Below are 20,944 nucleotides of genomic sequence, written 5' to 3'. Positions count from 1 at the left end.
CCGCCAAAATTCTGACACATTTTTGTCCGAATTCTGTCACATTTGTCAAAAATTTCACAAAAATGTTGACATGTTTACTAAAAATCTGCCAAAATTCGGTCATATTTACCGTAAATCCATTAGAATTCTGTCACATTTGCTGGAAATCCGACAAAGGTCTGTAATATTTGCCCAAGATCCACCAGAATTCTGACATGTTTAGCAAAAATCCGCCAAAATTCTTCCATATTTGCCAAAAATTCGTTCAGTCATTTGTCAAAAAATTCGTCAGAATTCTGTAACTTTTTTCAGAAAATCCGCCAGAATTCTGTCATATTCACTAAAAATCCGCCAAATTTTTAAACTATTCTAATCATCATCACGTTTATTCTACATTATTAAATTTACATTAATAAATATCAAAGTTGTCAACAGAACAGAAATCAACCGAACATCTATATAAACAGCTCCACCAGCCCCAGGCGTTGTTGTCGGCGTTGTCGTTAATATCTTTTCCGTCGGATTATCAAAGTAATTAAACTTATCTTCCATCCATTGAATATAATTGCTGACTTTTGTGAGAACAACTGGATATTTTATGGTACACAAAACCGTTCCAAATGAGACAATGCCGACGAGTAGCTTCTGATTGTCTTCGGTTGTGACTACAACACCGCCACCAGAGTCTCCGTTGCTACAAAATAGTAAAAGTGATTATTTTGAATTATTTGAGTGTAAATCAGGGGAGTGGCTAGGAATTTTAGAGGGGTAGAAGGGGTTGACCCTAATAATGACTAATCAACTTACCATGGAGACTCCCCACTCGATGTACTAACACAAATGTTATTTTCATCAAGATGATAAAATTTTTCACATTTTTCATAGTCCATAATTGGTATGTTGATGTAATTCAAGGTCATACTTGATGCACCGTTGTCAATCGTCCTTCCAAATCCACAAATTTCAGCAGTTTGGTTTGTCAAGTCGAAATCATATAGTTTTGGCTCTATAAATCCAATTGATGATGATTCTAGCCATAAACTTGACATTTTTTCTAAATAAATTAAGGCAATGTCATTGAACAGTGCAGATGGATCAAACTGTTCATGAACTATTAAGTGATTGACATTTTCAATTTTTAAAATTCTTTCTGGGCTTGATGATCGATTGATGATTCCGAAGTGAACTTCTGCATTTATGACTCCATCAAGACAGTGTCCAGCCTAAAATTAGAATGTAATTAGTTAAAATTCAAAAATTGAAAAACTGTTGAGACTTCAAATTTTTGAAAACCGTTAAAATTTAAACTTTGAAAAACTGTTAATTATTCAAATCTTGAAAAAACTTTTTGAAATTTAAAATTTCAAAATTCGTTGAAAATTTAAATTTTGAAAAGCCGTTAAAAATTCAAATTTCTAAAAAACCGTTAAAAACTCAAATTTTTTAAAAATTGTTAAAAAATCAAATTTTTAAAATATCATTAAAAATTCAAATTTTTGAAAAACCTTTAAAAATTTGACTTTTTAAAAACCGTTAAAAATTTAAATTTTCAAAAACATTTCAAAATACAAAAATTGAAAAACCGTTAAGAATTTAAATTTTAAAAAATCTTGTAAAATTTCAAATTTTTGAAAACCGTTAAAAATACAAATTTTGAAAAACCGTTAAAAATTCAAATCTTGAAAATCCATTAATAATTCAAATTTTGAAAAATCGTTTAAAATTTAAAATTTAAAAACGGTTTGATTCAAAATTCAAATTTTAAAAAACCGTTAAAAAATTCAAACTTTTAAAAATTGTTAAAAAATTCAAATTTTTAAAAACCGTTAATAAGTCAAATTTCCTTACCGTCAAAACCCAGTTCACTTTAATCAACGTGCCACCACACAAATATCTTTTGTTTTGACTATAAACAAGCACATAATAATCAAATTGACCCAAAATTGCTGGCGAACCATTAATAATCCTACGGTCTTTAGTTTTCGTTATTTCCTGTTGAATTGTTCTATTTTGCACAGCTTGTTGATAATATTCTAGATTTATTGGATCTATTGGCTCATCCATATCACATAAAATTATATAAAAACTTAATAAAAATATAAAAATTAATTTTAACATCATTTTAAGGTTGATTCACGCGAATATTTCATCGACTAATGACAGCTTGTTGAAGAAAATATTGCGAGAGAAGCTTTAATCTTTAGGGAAATTCCCTTGATAAGATTAGCACATGAAAATGTAGTCGAATAAACAAGCTATATGCAATTTGTCTTATCAAAGTTATTATGAGGCTATTACTGTGATAGTTGATGATAAATTTATTGCCATGTGATACATGTAGTGTGATTGAGAGGTGATAACCGTGTGGGGATTGTGGTGAATAAGGCTTAGCAATCGCAAAATTCATGAACTTGACCTCGAAATAATCTTGAATTTAACCTCAAAAGTTATGAACTTAACCTCAAAAATCTTGAATTTAACCTCAAAATATCTTGGATTTAACCTCAAACATTTTGAATTTAACCTCTAAACTTTAACTAATCTTGAATTTAACCTCAAATAATCTTGAACTTAACCTAAAAAATATCAACATAACCTCAAAAAACTTCATTGTATTCAACTTTCCATTCCACATCCAAAAATCAATACTGGAAATTCCATAAAAAAGAAAAACAAATAAAATCCAATTTGACAATCAAAAAAGAAAAGTTAATGAATTTAATTAAAATGGCATTGTTGATCTCCTGTGTGGTTCCAACATTGTGTTCCATCCACATCAACTACTCAGAACTGGAGCTAATTTCATTAGCACTTAAGGACATTTGTGAGGAATTTTTCATCAAAAAATCAATAAATTTTGACATATTCATCTATGGTGAGCCAACAGTCCGTATAAATACAATAATTGATGGATTTCTGAGTAAAATTCAGGGTAAAATTTTAATAAATTTAGAATATTTTGAGAATTCAAGCACGTGGCATGGTCAGCTCCAAAATTCAGCACTTGTATTCTTCAGTAATGTCCATGACATCTGGATGTTCACAAGATATTCAAAACTGTCCAACATTTTCCGGAAGGAATTCAAATTTTTAATGTATTTTGATCAGTTCCGTCAATATGATCCAATTATAATGAATTACGTCGATGACGTCACATATGTCCACTCATATCAATATTATATTGTAAATAAGTCAAAATTTATTGAATTTTATACATTTGAGTATTTTGAGGCTGGACATTGCAATGAACCGACCAAGTTGATCCTCAATTTCTACAGGAAAGTCACTCAGCAGTGGCTGCATATGCTCAAAAATCACAAAAAATTTACAAATTTTAACAAATGTCCACTGATGATATCCGAGAATTACGGACCATTCCTGTACTTTAATGCAAATAATGAGGCACTGCTGAACTGCATCCGTTTCCGCTATCGGAACTGCTTTCCACTATTGACACATTTTGCACAGACATTTCAGGTTCAAGGATTTACTTACGACATCTTCAAAATAGCTGAAAATGTTGCCAATTTTTCATCAATTTTTCAATTTGTCAGCGAACAGAACACAAGATTTAAAGTCCATCAGTCAATTCCAACAGTCAAAATATACATCGGAACTGTCAGTTGGACATTAAAGTCTCCAATGTCACCGACCGTCTTCTCAATGAGTCAATACTTTCTATTTGCAGTCACACCAAGTGAATTTTATTCAAATTTTGAGAAGCTGTTGCTGCCATTTGATGACGTCACGTGGACACTGCTGACACTAACTTTTATTGTGGCTTTTTCAGTCATTTTTATGGTCAAATTTATGCCAAAAAAGGTTAGATATTATCTTTTTGGACGTGAGGCATTACATCCAGCACTCAACATCCTTCAGACATTTTTTGGAATTTCACAATTTAAGTTGCCAAAAAATTCAATTCCGCGATTTAATGTCCTGCTGTTTATTGGATTCTGCTTGATATTCAGGACATGCTATCAGAGTAAAATGTTTGAGTTCATGACATCGGATATGCGTAAGCCATCGCCAAATACAATTGAGGATCTTATGGATCAAAACTTTACAATTGTGTCATGTGATCAAGGACATCAAGTTGCACTGTTGGACATGATTAAGGAGTCAAGACAGCGAATTGACTTTATAGCTGATTGTCAGGATTATGCACAGATTTACTGTCGATATTATGACAATGTCAAGTCTAAATTGGCATTTTTTATGGAGGATGTCCAGTTCTCGACATTTAATTCACTGTGTCGTGGATCGGCAATTAAGCTCAAAAATGTCAGAAAGGATACATCATTGACAGCACTGCTGACACATCGGAATAGTCTAATATCGGAATTTATTAACGACATTTTGGAAAAGACAATTCCGTTCGGAATTCCTCAATATTTGATGGCTTTTCATCAGTCAATTCTGTTTAAGCAATATGAGAAAAAAGTTGTAAAAAATCCAAAAGTTTTGAGAATTGAGGATCTTAATTTTGGATTTGTCATGTGGCTTGTTGCCTGTGGATTCTCAATTTGTGGATTTTTTATTGAAATTATTCTGTTTAGGATGAGATTTCGATTGAAAATACTGATTGGATTGTGGATGTTTGTGAGGTTATTGAATTTGAGATTGAGAACTGTTGTGTTGTAATTTGTGGAACTGATTGGAATTGATTTATATTAAAAATTTCATTTTTTAGATTTTAACCTCGAAATTTATGAAACTAACCTCGAAAAATTTAGATATTCTAACCTAAAAATTATTCTATTCTAAATTTTGAGGTTAGATTCTGAGTTTTGAGGTTATATACTGGATTTTGAGGTTAGATTCTAAATTTTGAGGTTAGATTCTGGGTTTTAGGGTTAGATTCTAAAATTTGAGGTTAGATTTTGTATTTGGAGGTTAGATTCTAAAATTTGAGGTTAGATTCTGAATTTTGTTGTTAGATTCTGAATTTTGAGGTTATTTTCTGAATTTTGAGGTTACATTCTGGGATTTGAGATTAGATTCTGTATTTTGAGGTTATATTCTAAATTTTGAGGTTATTGTCCTGATGATTGATACTAAATCTTGATAATGTTAATTTTTTTGTGCGTTACATTCCCACATTTCTGTGTTTACTACTTGTTTGATCACTAAATTAATAATTCAATCGAAAATCAATTTTATATTTCTTAATTCTTACATTCGAGTATAAATAAAGGATATAAAAGTTTGATTTTTAGCCGCAAGAAATAAAATAATGAAATTTAATAATTTTTTGGTTTTACTGCTATTTAAGCTATACGAATGCCATAATTCACATGCAAACACATTAGCGACATCAACAGCAATTGCAGAAGTGTGTCAAGTATTTTACATCCAAAAATCAATAGAATTTGACGTGATACTTTATGGAAATGAGACAGACAACCTTCGAGATATAATTTCCATATTTTTGAGTCAAATTGGAAATCAAACAGCACTGACATTCGTCCATATAAAGGACATCCACAACTGGAATCATGAAATACAAAAGTCAACAATTTTATTCTTTCAGGATGAATTTTTTACCAGAAAATTTCATCAAAATGTAAAATTAAAAATTAAATTTCCAAAAGAATTAATTTTTTTGGTCTTTTCAGAGCAAATTTTACATTTTGTGCCTGTCGTAAGGACATACAATAGTGGAAAGACAATTTTTCAGTCATTTATTTACACATTTATGAATTTTAAGACAGAAATTGATTTATTCACATATGACAATTTTGAACCTAGCCGATGCAATCAGCCTACCCGCATTCATCTCAATACATTCGATAAAATCACCAAAAAATGGCAAAATGAGTTAAAAATCCACAAAAAATTCCAAACATTCAACAATTGTACATTCGCAATAACTGAACTTTATGGACCATTTTTGTACTTTAAGGAAGAAAATTCAAAAATTTCGGAATGCCTTAAAAATGATCCGTTAAATTGCTCAAATATTGTTGTCAATACAGCCTTACAAGTTGGCGTTCAAGGGTTTACAGTTGACATTTTTGAAATGTTGTCAAAAAAATTGAATTTTTATCCAATTTTTCAATTTGATATTATGGATTCTACAGCATATAGCTTGATGCCATATCCACAATTTATGATGTTTCAGGCGACACTTGATGCTGACGAAAATAATTTGGGATTTATAACATCCTTGATATTTGAGGAATATGCAATTCTTGCTGTTACTCCGACTGACTTTTATTCAAATTATGAAAAGTTGTTCCTGCCTTTTGACTACCTGACTTGGATATTTCTACTTACTACATTTGCTGTTGCCTTTTTTGTCATTTTTATTGCACATTTTATATCAAAATTTTTAAAGTATTCACTTGTTGGACGTGAAGTTGAGACACCAACGCTTAATGTTTTTCACATCTTTTTTGGAATATCACAAATGAAGCTACCAACATCCACAATTCCACGATTAATTCTTATGCTGTTTATCATATTTTGTCTTATTTTTCGGACATGTTATCAGAGTAAATTGTTTGAATTTATGACATCGGATATGCGTAAGCCACCGCCAAGTACTATTGAGGATTTAATTGAATTGAACTACACAATTGTGTCATGTGATCAAGGACATCAAGCTATACTCAAGAAAATTATTCCAAAACAAAGCAATTGGTAAATATGATTTTAACATTTCCCTAAACTGAACTTATCCTTCAACTGAACCTATCCTTTAACTGATATTATCCTTAAACTGAACTAAACCTCAAATTAACTAAAAAACTTATCATCAAAGTAAACTTAACCTCAAACTGAACTTGTTCTCTTACTAATCTGGCCTTCAAACTGAATTCATCCTCAAACTAAGCTTATCCTTAACCTGAGCCCATCTTTAAACTGAACTTATAGTTAAACTGAATGTTACCTCAAACTGAACTTAATCTCAAACTGAACCTAATCTCAAACTGAATCTAACCAAAAATTTTCTGAAATTATTCTCAAACTGCTCCTATCCTCTAAGTAAACTTATCCTTGAATTGAACTTATGCTCAAACTGAACCCATTCTCAATCTAATCTTTGTTTAATTTTCTTATCTATTTTTAATTTCCAGGAAACACATTAAATTTGTCGATTGTATCTACTTTACTCAACTTTTCTGTGAAAATTATAACCAAATAAGTTCAAAATTAGCATTTTTTATGGAAGGTTTACAGCATTTTGGACTTAGTTCTCGATGTCAAGGAACATCATCATTACTTAAAGGATTCCATTATGATCTTCCAATTCTAGCTTTACTCATCAATTACAACGACTTTATTTATGAGCATTTAAATGCATTACTAGAGAAATTAATTCCAGCTGGAATTCCAATGCATTTAATTAATTATCATATATGGATGCTTTATAAGACATACGTACCAGATTCTCATAATGATCCAAAAGTCCTGACACTCAATGACTTAATGTTTGGATTTGTTTTGTGGCTTAGTGCTTGCGCAATATCCATAATTGGATTTATGTTTGAGATATCAAAATTTAATGTTGTTAAATTATTTCAGAACTTTATTGGATTATTCATGTTTTTGAGAGTTTTACTATTAAGACTTAAAATTGGTGTTGCATAAATAAAGTGACCAAATTTTGGATGAACAGTTCAGTCATGTATGATAGTTTATTATGTTCAGGTGCCTTCAGACTCGAGTTTGGTGGTTTAGATGCCTTTAGGTTGGAACTTTGAGATTCAGGATCCTTTATACTTACGTTTTGTGTTTCAGGTGCCTTCGGATTGGAGTTTTTGAGGTTCAGGTGCCTTCAAAATGGAGCTCTGAGGTTTCTATGTCATTATTCATTAATAACTAAACAGGAATTAAGAATTTTATATTGCTAAAGTATACATGTATTAAATCATTGTTAAATCCATACAAATTATTTTATAAATAAGATTTTAATCTTTAATTTAATTTTAAAATTCATATTTTTTACATCAAATTGCAGATTTTAAATCAATTTTTAAATAAAATTTGTTTAATTTAACCATTTTTCATAGTCTCTAAAGGTACCTAGCTGTATCATGGTGCCAAATGAAATAGCTTTACTCTGCTTATAATCAGACAGACCTTTTTCAACGTAAACCTAGCTTAGATTTGAGTTGGTACCTAATGTTGCAACCCCTAGCCAAAAGTATGCTTGTTTTGCCTAGAATACGGCCTGTCTATTATAGGAAATGTCTATGCAAAGACAGGTATTATTGCTTTTGAAGATCCTGCCTTAGTCAAGTTAAGCTTTTAAGAAGGTAGCAAAAGCTACCATGATAAGCTAGGTACCTTTCCAAAGGCACTTATCTAACAACTCTGAATTAAATATTACATTTAATAACTACATATACGACCAACTTATCGTAAATTGCAGGGTAAATTAGTTCTTTCCCTAACAGGCAAAGAGCATACTCTCGAGAACTTGCTTAATTGTATTATACTAGATGATCATGCTCGTGAGCAATGCTTTCTGCCTAATTTGCTCTTGAGATCACATTCTTTGCCTGTTAAGAGTTGTTTGCTCCGGAGACATCCTGAATTACACAAATCGGCTAATCAAATTCAAAATTTAACATCAGACCGGGGTGATTCTGACTTGATGTCGAATTCGCTTAAAATATAGCATCATGATAGAGTCACTTCGTCATAATGTCGGATTTTGAATCGATTAATTGACTTGTATAATTTGTGTTTAATATAAGATATAATAGATAGATAGATGGGTGTATATTTACCATAAAGGTATTTGATTAACAATAAATTCATATAACACAATTAATTCAGTATAAAAGTCTAATAAAACAATTCATATAAAGAAAGTGTACTAAGAAGACAGATTTGTGGTTTATTATAATATTGTTAATGTTTTCTACTCCACTTTTAAGCAGAATGCTTTTTGAATTGTTATTGATTTTTTACAAATAGAAAATGTTAATTAAGTTTTTGTTTATCTGACAGATCCAAAAATACAGCTTAGAGCTTACATAGTTGATATTACTATATAAATAAAAATTTTTTATATAAATTAAATTATTTATCACTAGCCCTAACATACAGGCATATACTCAATTAGCATCTTAAGGTACCTAGTGAGCATGATTATTGGTATTGCAGGATGTTAATTGAGCCTAAACTTGTATGTTAGGGTAGTTTAACTATTCAAAAAGAGGCCCTTAACTTATTACATAACGCTTTCCTCCAGGGTTTCCCGAGCCTCTCTATTCGAACTTAAGTGCGACTAAATGGATTTAAATATATTAAACATGTATTTTTTGTTTTTATTATTATTTTTTTTAATTTTATAGCCATTAAATTATATATTTTTTTAGTACATCAAATAGTTCTGCCGTATCTTCGTAAATTTAACTTCAAGACTGTGTACGGGGTACAGTGTAAATATGTCTGCATTAAGTTGAGAAGCAACTAATTTTTATATGGAAATTGTAAAAATCGCGATTTTTGTGATTTTTTTTCTTTAAAAACTCTAGAAAACTGAAGATTGTTTAACCAGCAGTGAGGTAAGGATTTGATCTTTAAGGTCTTCTTACCAGGTCTCCTTAGTAAGAGTTGTCACCTATCGATTTGCTATAAAAGGCAAAAATCTAGCACAGTCATTGCCTATTGAAAGGCAAAAAAATTTTCCTACTTGTAGGCTTACCTAGCAAAAGGCAAAATCTAGACAAAGGCACTGCCTAGCCGAAGGCAATAGTTTTTGCCTTTGCCCAGGCACTGCCTATAATAGGCATGCCTATGCCTAGGCCAACCTAGCGTAGATTTAGATAGGTGCCTAGTATTTTTTATAAAAATGAGAAAAAATCACGCACCTACTCAAATCTATGCTAGGTTTGTCTAGGCATAGGCATGCTTATTATAGGCAGTGCCTGGGCAAAGGCAAAAACTATTGCCTTCGGCTAGGCCTTTGTCTATATTTTGCCTTTTGCTAGGTAAGCCTACAAGTAGGCAAATTAGTTTGCCTTTCCTTAGGTAATGCCTAGACAAAGACAAAAGCTACCATGATACAGCTAGGCACCTACCCACAGGCACCTATCTGACAACTCTGCTCCTTACCCTTTTCTTTTTAAATACGTCCTTATCTCTTAGTTTTAGGTCAATTCGTTAGTATAGCCTATGCTTTTTCCATATTTTTCTATTTTAAAATTACCAACAGCTTTAAAGTCATCAATTGTTAATCTAATTGGATTATTAACATCAATTCTGTCAACATAACCTTTTAATACATCACATTCCCTTGAAGTTAATAATGCAATCTTTTTTTCGCCTTCTTTTCCAAAAATTTCAGACCCCAATAGATCAATATAGACATGAATTGCTTCTTTAACGTCGGATGTAAGGACATCAATATTGTCATATATTTTAAATTGAAAATGATCATTTTTTTTATTTTCAATATCTAATGTAATTCCATTTTGATAAGCAACTATACTTTCGAGTATACAACTAGGCAAACTGCCATTATCAAGATGCTTAGTTTGTTTGTTTCTACATTCTCTTTTCCAGCCAGTTGTACTCAAATTTCTATGCATCCTATAAAATAGGAGAATGCACGGTAATTGTGACCCATAATTTTTCAAAATATATCCAATACAAGAATTATTTGGGTAACTTTTAAAATTTTTTAAAACAGCTTTTGGTATGAAATGATCGATTTCGGCAATAAATTTTCTATTTTCCGTTAAACTTTTAATAGCATCATATGTACCAACAGCAAAAGTTAATGTAATAAACTCATCTTTCTTCCCCCAATTATGCAACATGCCCAGTCCAACTACATAAACTTTTAGATTATTTTGATCATCTTTTGTTTTATTTATAGCTCCACAATAAAAACCAATTCTCATATAATATCCTTTATGGCTACTTTTAATTTCATTTTGTATATCTTTATTAGTTAGCATAACAAGTCCAATAGATTCACGAAGATCAATTGGTGACATTGAATCTCTGAGATGAGGAATTTGATCAGCAAGTGCATCGTAAACACAATTATTTCCATTACTATTTTTAGAATTTTCCATATGTCCATTATCAAGTTTAAGTTCAATTATTTTGCCATCAGCTGCATTCCCATCATTAAATGAATATTTTTGACCCTCATGTTCAATAACAATTGTATACTTTTCTCCAAATTTATTATTTAAGACATAATGTATTGCCTTTATAGCTACGTAAGTTAATGGGATGTTAAGCTGGATTAAAAGTGCATGAATTCTTGGATCTTTTGATCTTGCAAGAACTTTATTAGCTTTTTCTATATCCTTTTTCGTTAGTTCTCCTTTTGAAGCATTTTTATTATATATTTCATTTGCTTCCTTTGAGATTTTTTTCTCTTTGCGCTCGTTAATCAATCCTTTTATTGATACTTTACATTTGTTGACCACAGCATTTGCCGCGTATGTAACGAACGGTTTTATAATAGACGAATTTATAGTATTTTTTATTTTTTGTGTAGATTCAGCTTTAATATGATCCAAAACGGCTTGATTGAACTTTTTAGCATCATCTTCGTCTACTTCGATCTCATTTAAAGTATTGGCATTTTTTTCGTTCAAAATGACTTTTAATTTATTATTTAAATAATTAAAAATTTTTAACGCAAAAACAGAAACAAATGAAAGTTCCATGATTTTAGAAATTAAACTAACTGGATATGTCAATAATTTTGAGATATTATGACCAGTTTGTATTAATTCATCGACTTTTTCAGATATTCTGACCATAATGTCAGCCCAAAATTGATTTTGACTAGATATTTCATTAAATTCTTTTAAAATTTTCTCCATTAAGTCACTTTGACTGTAATGTTGAAGTAAATTCTTTATTGTATCGCATATTTCATGGTTCCAATAGCCTTTTTGTATGTAATCAATAATAATTTTAGATATTTTCTCAGTCACTTGACTTATGTAATTTTCAATTAGATAATCTGCACCCATTCCAATTGATGCTTGTGTTACAGCTTTTCCAACATTTAATGCAACTTCTTTACAAAATAGCTTAAAAACTTCTTTTATTGTTTCCGTCTTACCTGATTTCAATAATTGAAACACAGATGGCTTGTTGACTAAATATTTAGTTAAATAATTATTTACTTGATTAACATTAGGTCTGAAGTAATTCTTAAGATATTTGATTTGTGAACATGCAATTGATAGTGTTGTAAATGAGATTGTTGTAATTATGCTGAATAGCTTGTGCTTGCCATAATCTTTCCATGAAAAATGTCCACTTCTAAGTGTTCCTATTGCAAATATTGCATCACTTATTCCTTCTTGAATTAACATTTCACCGACTTTATAAAAGATTCCATTTGATAAAACAACAATTGCAGCACCTACGACGATTTGTATTAATGCAAGGATTATCACTACAGTGAATCTTTTCCAATAAGTCGATGAATATTTCTTAAATTCAATTTTAATAATCATATCGAATCCTTTTAAATGAACCAATTCCATCATTTCGTGATGTTTACTGTCGATAAAATCTTCTAATGGTTTAAGGACAATGTCAGGCTTTTCAATATTGTCATTTGACAGCATTTGCATCCACTCTATCATCCTTTTTACAATACTGTCAAAATCATTAATTGCTTTATCAAAATTTTCATTAAGGAACTCAATTGTTTTATGTTTGGTGAAAACACTGCCATGAGGTGTTGTTCCTATGTATTTGGTCCATAATTCACTATTTGTTGTTACATATTTGCATCTTAATGATTCCTTCATGTCTTTAATTTTGCTAATATTTTGCTTATCAACCTTTGGCAATATTAGAATATTATTTGCAATCAAATCATTAATAACATTTTTATGAGGATTTAAAATTAAATTAATTTTTGAATTTTGTAAATCATTTTTTTGTATAATTTTATTATAAAGATTTTCGAGTGCAATTCGATATGCAAATTTTGTAGCAATGATGTTGAATACTTCAGACTGATAAACTTCATTTTCACCAAAAATGCTTTCTTCAGCTGTTAATTCAAGCATGTTTATATTTTTAAAATTTAATGCATATGTGCTGCCTCGTTTTGTAAGAATTTCCTTTCCATTTTCATGTGTTGCAGTCAATATTTCAATAATTTTATCATTATTTAGATTAAAATCTTCTTTTTTAATGTCATCAAAATTATTAAAAATTTTCTCATCCTTAAACTTCTCATAATTCGCAATATTGAATGTTGACTGCTTGTTAAATGCAATGACATCATTGTCTTTAAGGTAGTTAAACCTCTTAGGCGATAATTGTGATTCAATTGATTTTAGTGGAATTATAAATTGACTCTCATCGTCATTAACCTTCTCAATATCATCAAGAAATAACTCAGTAGATGATTTAATGCTTAATTTATTATTTTTAAAATTATCACGTATTTCTTCATGAATTGATGGATCTACATTTTGAAGGATATTCATGTCTATGATCGCATATGTAACTTCATCTGTTAAAATTTTCTTGTCTACTAAATCATCCCAAAATTCTTCACGTGATGGCATTTTGATGGATTTTTTAAGTTTATCTCCAAAGTCGTCAATCGATTTAATATTCTTTATACTATCTAAAAAGTGCTTAAGTTCTTCAAACTTCATGCCATTATATAATGAAATTTGTCTTAAATCATCGTTACTATAATGTCTATTAACTTTTATCTTTATTAAGACATTCTGTTTATTCATTTCATCAAAAATTTCCTTTTTTATTACATCCAATTTGATGTCTGGTGTTGTAAAGATTTCAGGTGTTATTGGTCTACCCAATAAGCTGTGTATACTGTCAATGAAAATTTCATCAATTTCATTAAGAAGCTTTTGTTGATGTTCATATCCGTTAACTGTTATTAGTGAATTTTTATAATTTTTTTTGATTGAATTTGCTATTAGGACACGAATGCTCCTATCCTGGATACGATTAGTCAGCATATTAAGGCATTTTAGCAGTTCTTTCTCTTCATCGTCTTGAAGAATTCTGTTTTCATATCCATTATCGATCTGATGTTCTTTAATAATGTTATAGCACTTGTAGTATTGAAATGCTATGGAATCACGATTAGACTCAATGTCAAGAGCTTCAACAGCCTTTTTAAATGATTTGTTATTATTGAAAAATTTAAAAAGTTCAATTTGTTTAACTGGATGCATCTCAGGTTCACTGGATATAAACTTATTGAAGCTTTTCTCAATTTCTGCATGAATGTCCTTCACGTCATGTTTTAATGCCATTCTTTGCTCCAATTTCTTTGAATTCTCATCTAGCCAAAATGACCATTGTAGTTTGAAATTTTCTAAATATATTTTAATTGCATCTGTTCCGATGGCTTCGTTTAGGCCCTTGTAGCCATTCACAAATTCACGTGACATTTCAGTATTTTCTGAAATCTTGTTTCCATAAAGTTGAAGATCTTTGAAGGCCAGGTGAAATTTCTCAAAAAAATCCTCCTCAATTGTAATGAAATTTTGATAATATGAATTAATTTCAGCAAGTCTTTGAAGCTCATTGTGATTTCGGGTTTCCTTAAGTTTTGATATGTCATTAGTCTGTGCTTTATCTGTACAGATAATTAATCGTCCTGATCCCATATCACCAGCTCTTGATGCTCTTCCATATGCTTGATTCTCAATTCTAGCATTTTGCGGTAAATAAGCTAGAATGACATGCAATCCACCAGATTCTCTCAATTCCTCAGATAATTTAATGTCAGTTCCACGACTTGCCAGATTTGTTGCCACAATAACTTGTTTGGGTTTAAATTCATCAATATTGAATTTCTCATTTTCCCTTTGATAAACATAAACATCCGAATTTGGTATTGCTGATGAGTTTTCATTAAGTGCCTTTTTTATGGCCTTAGTGTCGTGAATTGTCTCACATATGATGAGAACAGATCGATTTTCATTAAATCGTTGAATAACTTCTTTAGTAATTTTTTGCAGCCATTCATTCGGATCTTTTATCAAAATTGATGGATATTCTTGATATTTTTGTTCTCTATATCGCGGTAATGTCGCAAAATCAATTTTATGAATTTCTGTTGTTTTTATTCGTTCCTCTAAATTCCCAAGTGTACCAGTCATGCCATAGAGCATGCGGTATTTCTTAAAAAACGTGACATTTGAAATAAAAACACTTTTAAGGCTGACTAATGTCAATTTACAGCCATGTTTTAATTGCAAAAATTGATGAAGTCCTTCATCCCACTGCGAATTTGACATATCAGTTCCAGTGTCTAAATCTAATATTATAATGTTTGGCTCTTTGTACTGCTTTTGACCTTCGAGTGATGTATCAACGATATATTCACTCTGATTTCTTAAGTACATTGCACGAATTGCACTGTCAATCCAATTATCCAAGTGAAGCCTAACAAAATTATTTAAATATTTTGGAATTTTTACAGTTTTTTTACTTTCCATTTTATTTCGGCAGTAGAATTTGATTTTATTGCTGAGATCATCGTCAAAATCTTTCAAGGTAGCATTGAATCGATGTTCATCATAAGGTTCATTATATAAAACACATTCATCATCAATAATTCCTGAATTTTTTAACTTTGTAATTATTTCATTGCTATTCTTAATATCAGGCTTCATTTTTTGGATGTCCTTTTCATCTAAGATACCATAAACATTATCAAGAATAACTTTTCTAGCAATAGATGTATTTAGGAGGTACATAGCTTCTTCGGGATCACTTGAGCCTTGATTTACATACTGCCAGATGAATATGAAGATACTCTCAAGTTCATCGATATCCGGAATATTTGATGACAGGTACAAGATGTTATTCCCTTTATCCAGCAACATGCTGTCCACTTCATCCACAAGAACATTTTGAAAGTGATGTCCAGTCATGAACTCTCCATCAAAAAACTCAGTCAAAAGATAATCACGTTGGAAGTTTCCAAGAACACCATAAACAACTTTGCATTCATATGCTTGCTTTGTCATATCTGTATTATTGTGGCCATTATGATCAACAGTTATTCCAAAAAAGTTAAAAAATTTCTTATTTTCTTCAACATCTCTCAATGCGAGAACACTCGAACTGGTAATGATGTCAATATTCTCACCATAAAGGACTTTAAGAATAGCAAATGCAACGCCAATGAATGTCTTTCCCTCACCTGTTGAGACCTGCATAAGGACACCTTTCTCATTATTCCACATTGTTAGAATTGAGATGAGTTGTGTATCACGAATTATTTTGCCAGTTGTAAGTTGAAACATCCTAACAATTGCAGCTAATGATTCAACAACTGATGGACAAAATGATTTACTTGTGACTTCACTTATCCAATATTTTAATTCAGATTCAGTTAAATTGATGACTTTTTTCTGGTTGTCTAATGAGCTTATGATGGTAAAAACCTGTTGAGCTTGTTGACCAATGCCTTGAATTTTCTCTTTAATTTCACTTGATGTTTCCTGATCCGTTTGGATTAACTTGACTATTTCCGGTGTATTTCTTATATTTTTTTCTGTACAAAAAAGATTTTTCAGTTTAGATGTCCATTTTGTGGGTGATTTGTTCCTTAATATGTCCATACTACTCGCATTAAATTTGAATTTTCCTGTGTGGAAATCTCTAAGGAATTTAATTAAATCAATATTTTTTAGCTTCTTTCTTTTATTTTGAAGGATTATTAGAACATTTTTGACAATTGATCCATATATGCTGTGTAAATCCTCAAATAAAACTTTCAAGTCATTTGATATTTTATAAGAAAATTCAAGCTTTGATATTTCAAATGTCCAATATTTTTCAGTTGTCATTAATCTCCACGATAATAAAGTTGACTTTTTCAAACAATCATAACTTTCAGTATCAAAATAATGCAAATTAGTCATTATGTTGTCCAATTCATCTTTATCTGGTTTGTCATCTTCATTTTCCAATTCGGATACTTTTTCAAGTAATATGTCAAAAATTTCATAAAATTCTGTTTGTTTAGCATTACATCTCCATTTTTGTTTAGTTTTTCCATCCAAAATTTTATAAATATTATCCAATTTGAGCAATGAAAGTTCAAAGGACCAAAAATGTTGATCATTTCCCAAAATCATGAATGTTATAATTTTACTGACTGAACTTTGTTCAGCTAATAGCAAATCCAAAAGATTCTTTAGAAAAAATAAAAAGTCATAAAGATTGTGAGAGTTTGAGTCAACAGAGAATCGTAAATCAATTGCTTTGAGTATAGACAATCCATGCAGACATTCTATTGCCAATAAGTCACGCTTTATATCCTCACGAATCCATTCGTCATCTTGAATAGAATATTTTGGATTAATGTTGCTGTCTGATTCTGTATTTTTATTGAATTCTGTAAGATTTTCATCAATTTGATCATCAAATACGAAGCTAGTCATACCGTTATCATCATATCTTAATAGTGTTTGTGGAAATTTTGATAATATGCTGTCTATGACTGTATTTGAGTTATTATCTTCGAATACTCTTAAAAATTCGTTAAATTCCGCTGATTTTTCACGGATTGGAGGATGTAAATCTTCATCATTCAATAATGATTTTAAAGTGTCTTCAAATTTTGATTCAATGATCTTGTTAGCCTTATATGCTTCATATTTTGACATGTCTACCTCAAGAACTGTAAATTTGATTCCTTTTTTACGTATTATTATTTCTTTTTTTGAATTATTATTCTCATAGTTGTGCTCCTCAATTATTTTGAAGCTTTGGTCTGGAATTTTCATCATCATGGTTAATTTTACATCCACCATGTAAGCTAATATGCATCGATATAAAATTGAGTTGGTACCACGTTGACGAATATCATTTTTTATAAAATCTCTTATTTTCTCGTCTTTAAAAATCATCTTAATGCTATCTGGCTTTAAATTTTTGTTGCAATCATAGAACTCGTCCTCGTCCTCGCTATCAGCATCAGAATCTGCATATTTATTAAGAATTTCCTTTATTTCCTCTAGTTCATTTTGATGACTTAATAAAATGTTATAGATTGCTGTCAATAAATTTACATTGAAGTCATCGCAGCCGGATTGAAAATAAGATAAAATTTCATCCTTTTCTTTATCATTACAGCTGGTAAAATGTTGATTCAATTGCACTGAGCTGGACAATAAGTCATTGGTGTCGGTTAAAAATGCAATTTGTTCCTTTTCCAAAAATTCAATTTTGTCTGATGAACGTGGATATTTTACATTGTAAATGACATCCAAGTATATATCTTCAAATGTCAATAATGCAAGCTTCTTTTTAATAATCCTGATTATATCTTTTTTTCAATAAGATTATACTCTAATTTTTGATTATTAATATAATCAATTAAATTTTTGTACTCAATAAATGAAAATTTACTTTTTTGTAAAATTTTAAAAATATTTTTAAATTCCGATTCATTTATTAAAATAGTTTTAAATTTATCGTACGATATTTCATGAATATTGACCAATTTTTCAAACATTTTCTGTCGATTAGCTTCAAATTTCACCTGCACATTGATCTCTGTCTGAACTTTTGTCTCTTCCTGCTCAATTTCCATTTTAACATTTTTATATTTATTAATTATCTCTTCAATATGATTGTTTGATGTTTTAAGGTAGTCAGAGTATTCTGCTGTTGTCATTTCACCGAGTATAGTCGACTTTTTGCTAAATGCTGTTTTATTGTGTTTTCGTATTTCGCATTTATTTGAAGCTTTATGAAAATTAAGTTGGAAATATGATTCATTGTTAATTTTACCAGCATCAGAGATGAGTTTGAATGCACTAAATTCATTTTCACGTGATTCTATCTGCGACGATGTTCGATGTTGTATATTCAAGTTTAAATCACTCAAATAGCTTGAATGCTTACTAATAATTGAGTTCATATTAATTGATGACGACTTATCTGCAGTGGCTTGATATTGACGTTGTCGATTTTTTTCTGACTGATTTCTTACTGTGGATGAGTATGTATAAGATCTTCGTTCTATTTCAGGTTTAATATAATTTCCTGAATCTGTTCTGACTGATTCTTCTCTGTCTTTTGTCGTAACTGTTAATTCATATTTATATCTTGCTTCAAGCCCATAGAAACGAGGTCCTGACAAGCAATATCTTTGAAAATAAACCCAAGCATCTCTTCCCTCATTCCCATGCATTCCATCAAATCCAGCTACACCCGATTTTCCATCTAATCCTTTTTTTGTAACTTCTTTAATATTTGATATGGAATCAGTTGATTTTATAAAAATTTCACCAGCATGTCCTCCTTGACCTCCAAATCCTCCCAAGCCACCAGATTTTCCTGGAGTTCCACTACTTCCTTTAACCAGTATAAATCCACAATTTCTCATATAAGTATTATTAATATACATCATAGATGACAAACCACTTTTAGTTTGAAAATTCACACTTTCGAATTCCTTATAATCGTATATATAAAGAGTAAAAAAAAACTTAAGAAGTAATTCAGCGATCATATTACCCTTAAAATTTTCCCTATCAAATGAATCTCTTGTTGCATCTTTTCCATCTTTACCATTTTTACCATTTCCACCATCATGACCATCTGTTCCATCACTTCCATTCGAAATAATTGTAAGTGCTGGTGAATTGTAAATTTTTTTACAGTACAATGAAAAATTTCCACCACTTTTTCCAGCTTTTCCATCTTGTCCATCTATTCCACGTCCATCTGAATCTTGTCCAGCATTTGTTGAAGTATTTCCAATAACCTTTTCACCAGACAAGTCCCATGTAAATGATCCATTAATTTTTACATAATTTGCATAAATTGCAAAATTTTTACCACGAAAATTAGTTGGTAAATTGGAGTCAATGAAAAGTGTATCACAAATGAGATTTATTTCTGATATATTTGAGTTGATGCTAATTGTGCTGAGCTCACTGGACATATAAAATTTCTTTTTGATTGTTAGTACATTTGCCCGTGTGCTCGTTTCAGAATCTTTTATTAAATCTTTAATTTTGCTCCCTATGATACTATCATCCTTAATTCTTTTAAATCTTTCAGAACATTTTTTAAGATCTTCATAAAATTGACAGTCATTATTATTTGCATCTTTAAATGAAATTGTAAAATTTGAATTTATAGCTTGTGCAATATCGCTTAATTTATATTCATAAAGTTTAAATTGATCAATAACATTTTTATTTTTATTACCGGAACTACGCATGGTCCATAAAATACTTTCGTATAAAGACTGTTCGTTACTGCATAACTCTCTAACAATTGATCTTGAAAACATTATGTGATAATACTTAAATGAATAATAAACAGAATCTTCATAATTATCAGATATCATTAAGTCATACTTATTATAACTATTAAGTCCAAAATATTTTAAATTTCCATTTTCTTCGTATAATGCAACATCCCGTCCATCGTGTGAAATATCATCATTACCCTTTTTGTTATTAATAATTACAATTTCACAATTACATTCTTTATTTTCTACTTTGATATCGACAATACCTGGAACTCCACCTTTCTCACCAATTCCATTATATGCAGGAACAGCTGCTGTGCCTTTAACAAGTAAAATATAATTTGAATCTGATGCCTTAACAAGATGCTTTATTAATCCTCCTTCATCGTAAGTTTTTTTCATAGAACTTGGCAAATCCTTAACATTTTTGCCATTAATCGTGAGATCCTGCTTACCAGCATCAATTCCATTTCGTGCCTGACTTGCATCTCCACCATTTGAAATGATTTCTAGTAGCGATGAATTATTGATTATTTTACAATTGATGATGCAAAATCCGCCATTTTCAAAGCACTTAATTCCCTTATCTCTGGATTCTAAGAAATTGTTACAACCTGATAAGTTCCATGTGACACTTTTATGGATGTTGATTGTATTTGCCATGATTGATAAATTTCTACCCATAAATTTATCTGATAAACTTGAATTTACATGAAGGATGTCACAAATTACATGTAGACTATT

General features: G+C 30.3%; 2 protein-coding genes across 2 annotated transcripts; both read right to left on the bottom strand.

Annotated features, from left to right (window-relative positions):
- Window positions 1-335: 335 nt before the first annotated feature.
- Window positions 336-3,251, bottom strand: LOC139094334 (brachyurin-like). Its single transcript, XM_070645366.1, has 3 exons — window positions 1,828-3,251; window positions 787-1,202; window positions 336-673 (listed from the first exon to the last, which is right to left on the bottom strand). Exons 1-3 carry the CDS (start codon window positions 2,098-2,100, stop codon window positions 370-372), a joined length of 993 nt encoding a protein of 330 aa, XP_070501467.1. The 5' UTR covers window positions 2,101-3,251; the 3' UTR covers window positions 336-369.
- A 6,697-nt stretch (window positions 3,252-9,948) lies between these two features.
- LOC139094470 (uncharacterized) lies at window positions 9,949-20,201 on the bottom strand. The gene is made up of 2 exons (XM_070645505.1): window positions 18,384-20,201; window positions 9,949-18,249 (listed from the first exon to the last, which is right to left on the bottom strand). Exons 1-2 carry the CDS (start codon window positions 20,165-20,167, stop codon window positions 10,089-10,091), a joined length of 9,945 nt encoding a protein of 3,314 aa, XP_070501606.1. The 5' UTR covers window positions 20,168-20,201; the 3' UTR covers window positions 9,949-10,088.
- Between the last annotated feature and the right edge of the window lie 743 nt (window positions 20,202-20,944).

The sequence above is a fragment of the Chironomus tepperi genome, unplaced genomic scaffold (genome assembly GCF_022539635.2).
Source record: "Chironomus tepperi strain 1889 unplaced genomic scaffold, CSIRO-AGI_Ctep_v1 contig_354, whole genome shotgun sequence".
Lineage (NCBI taxonomy): Eukaryota > Metazoa > Arthropoda > Insecta > Diptera > Chironomidae > Chironomus > Chironomus tepperi.
Note: the sequence above shows the minus strand (reverse complement) of the source record. Positions and strands in the feature narration are given on the sequence as shown.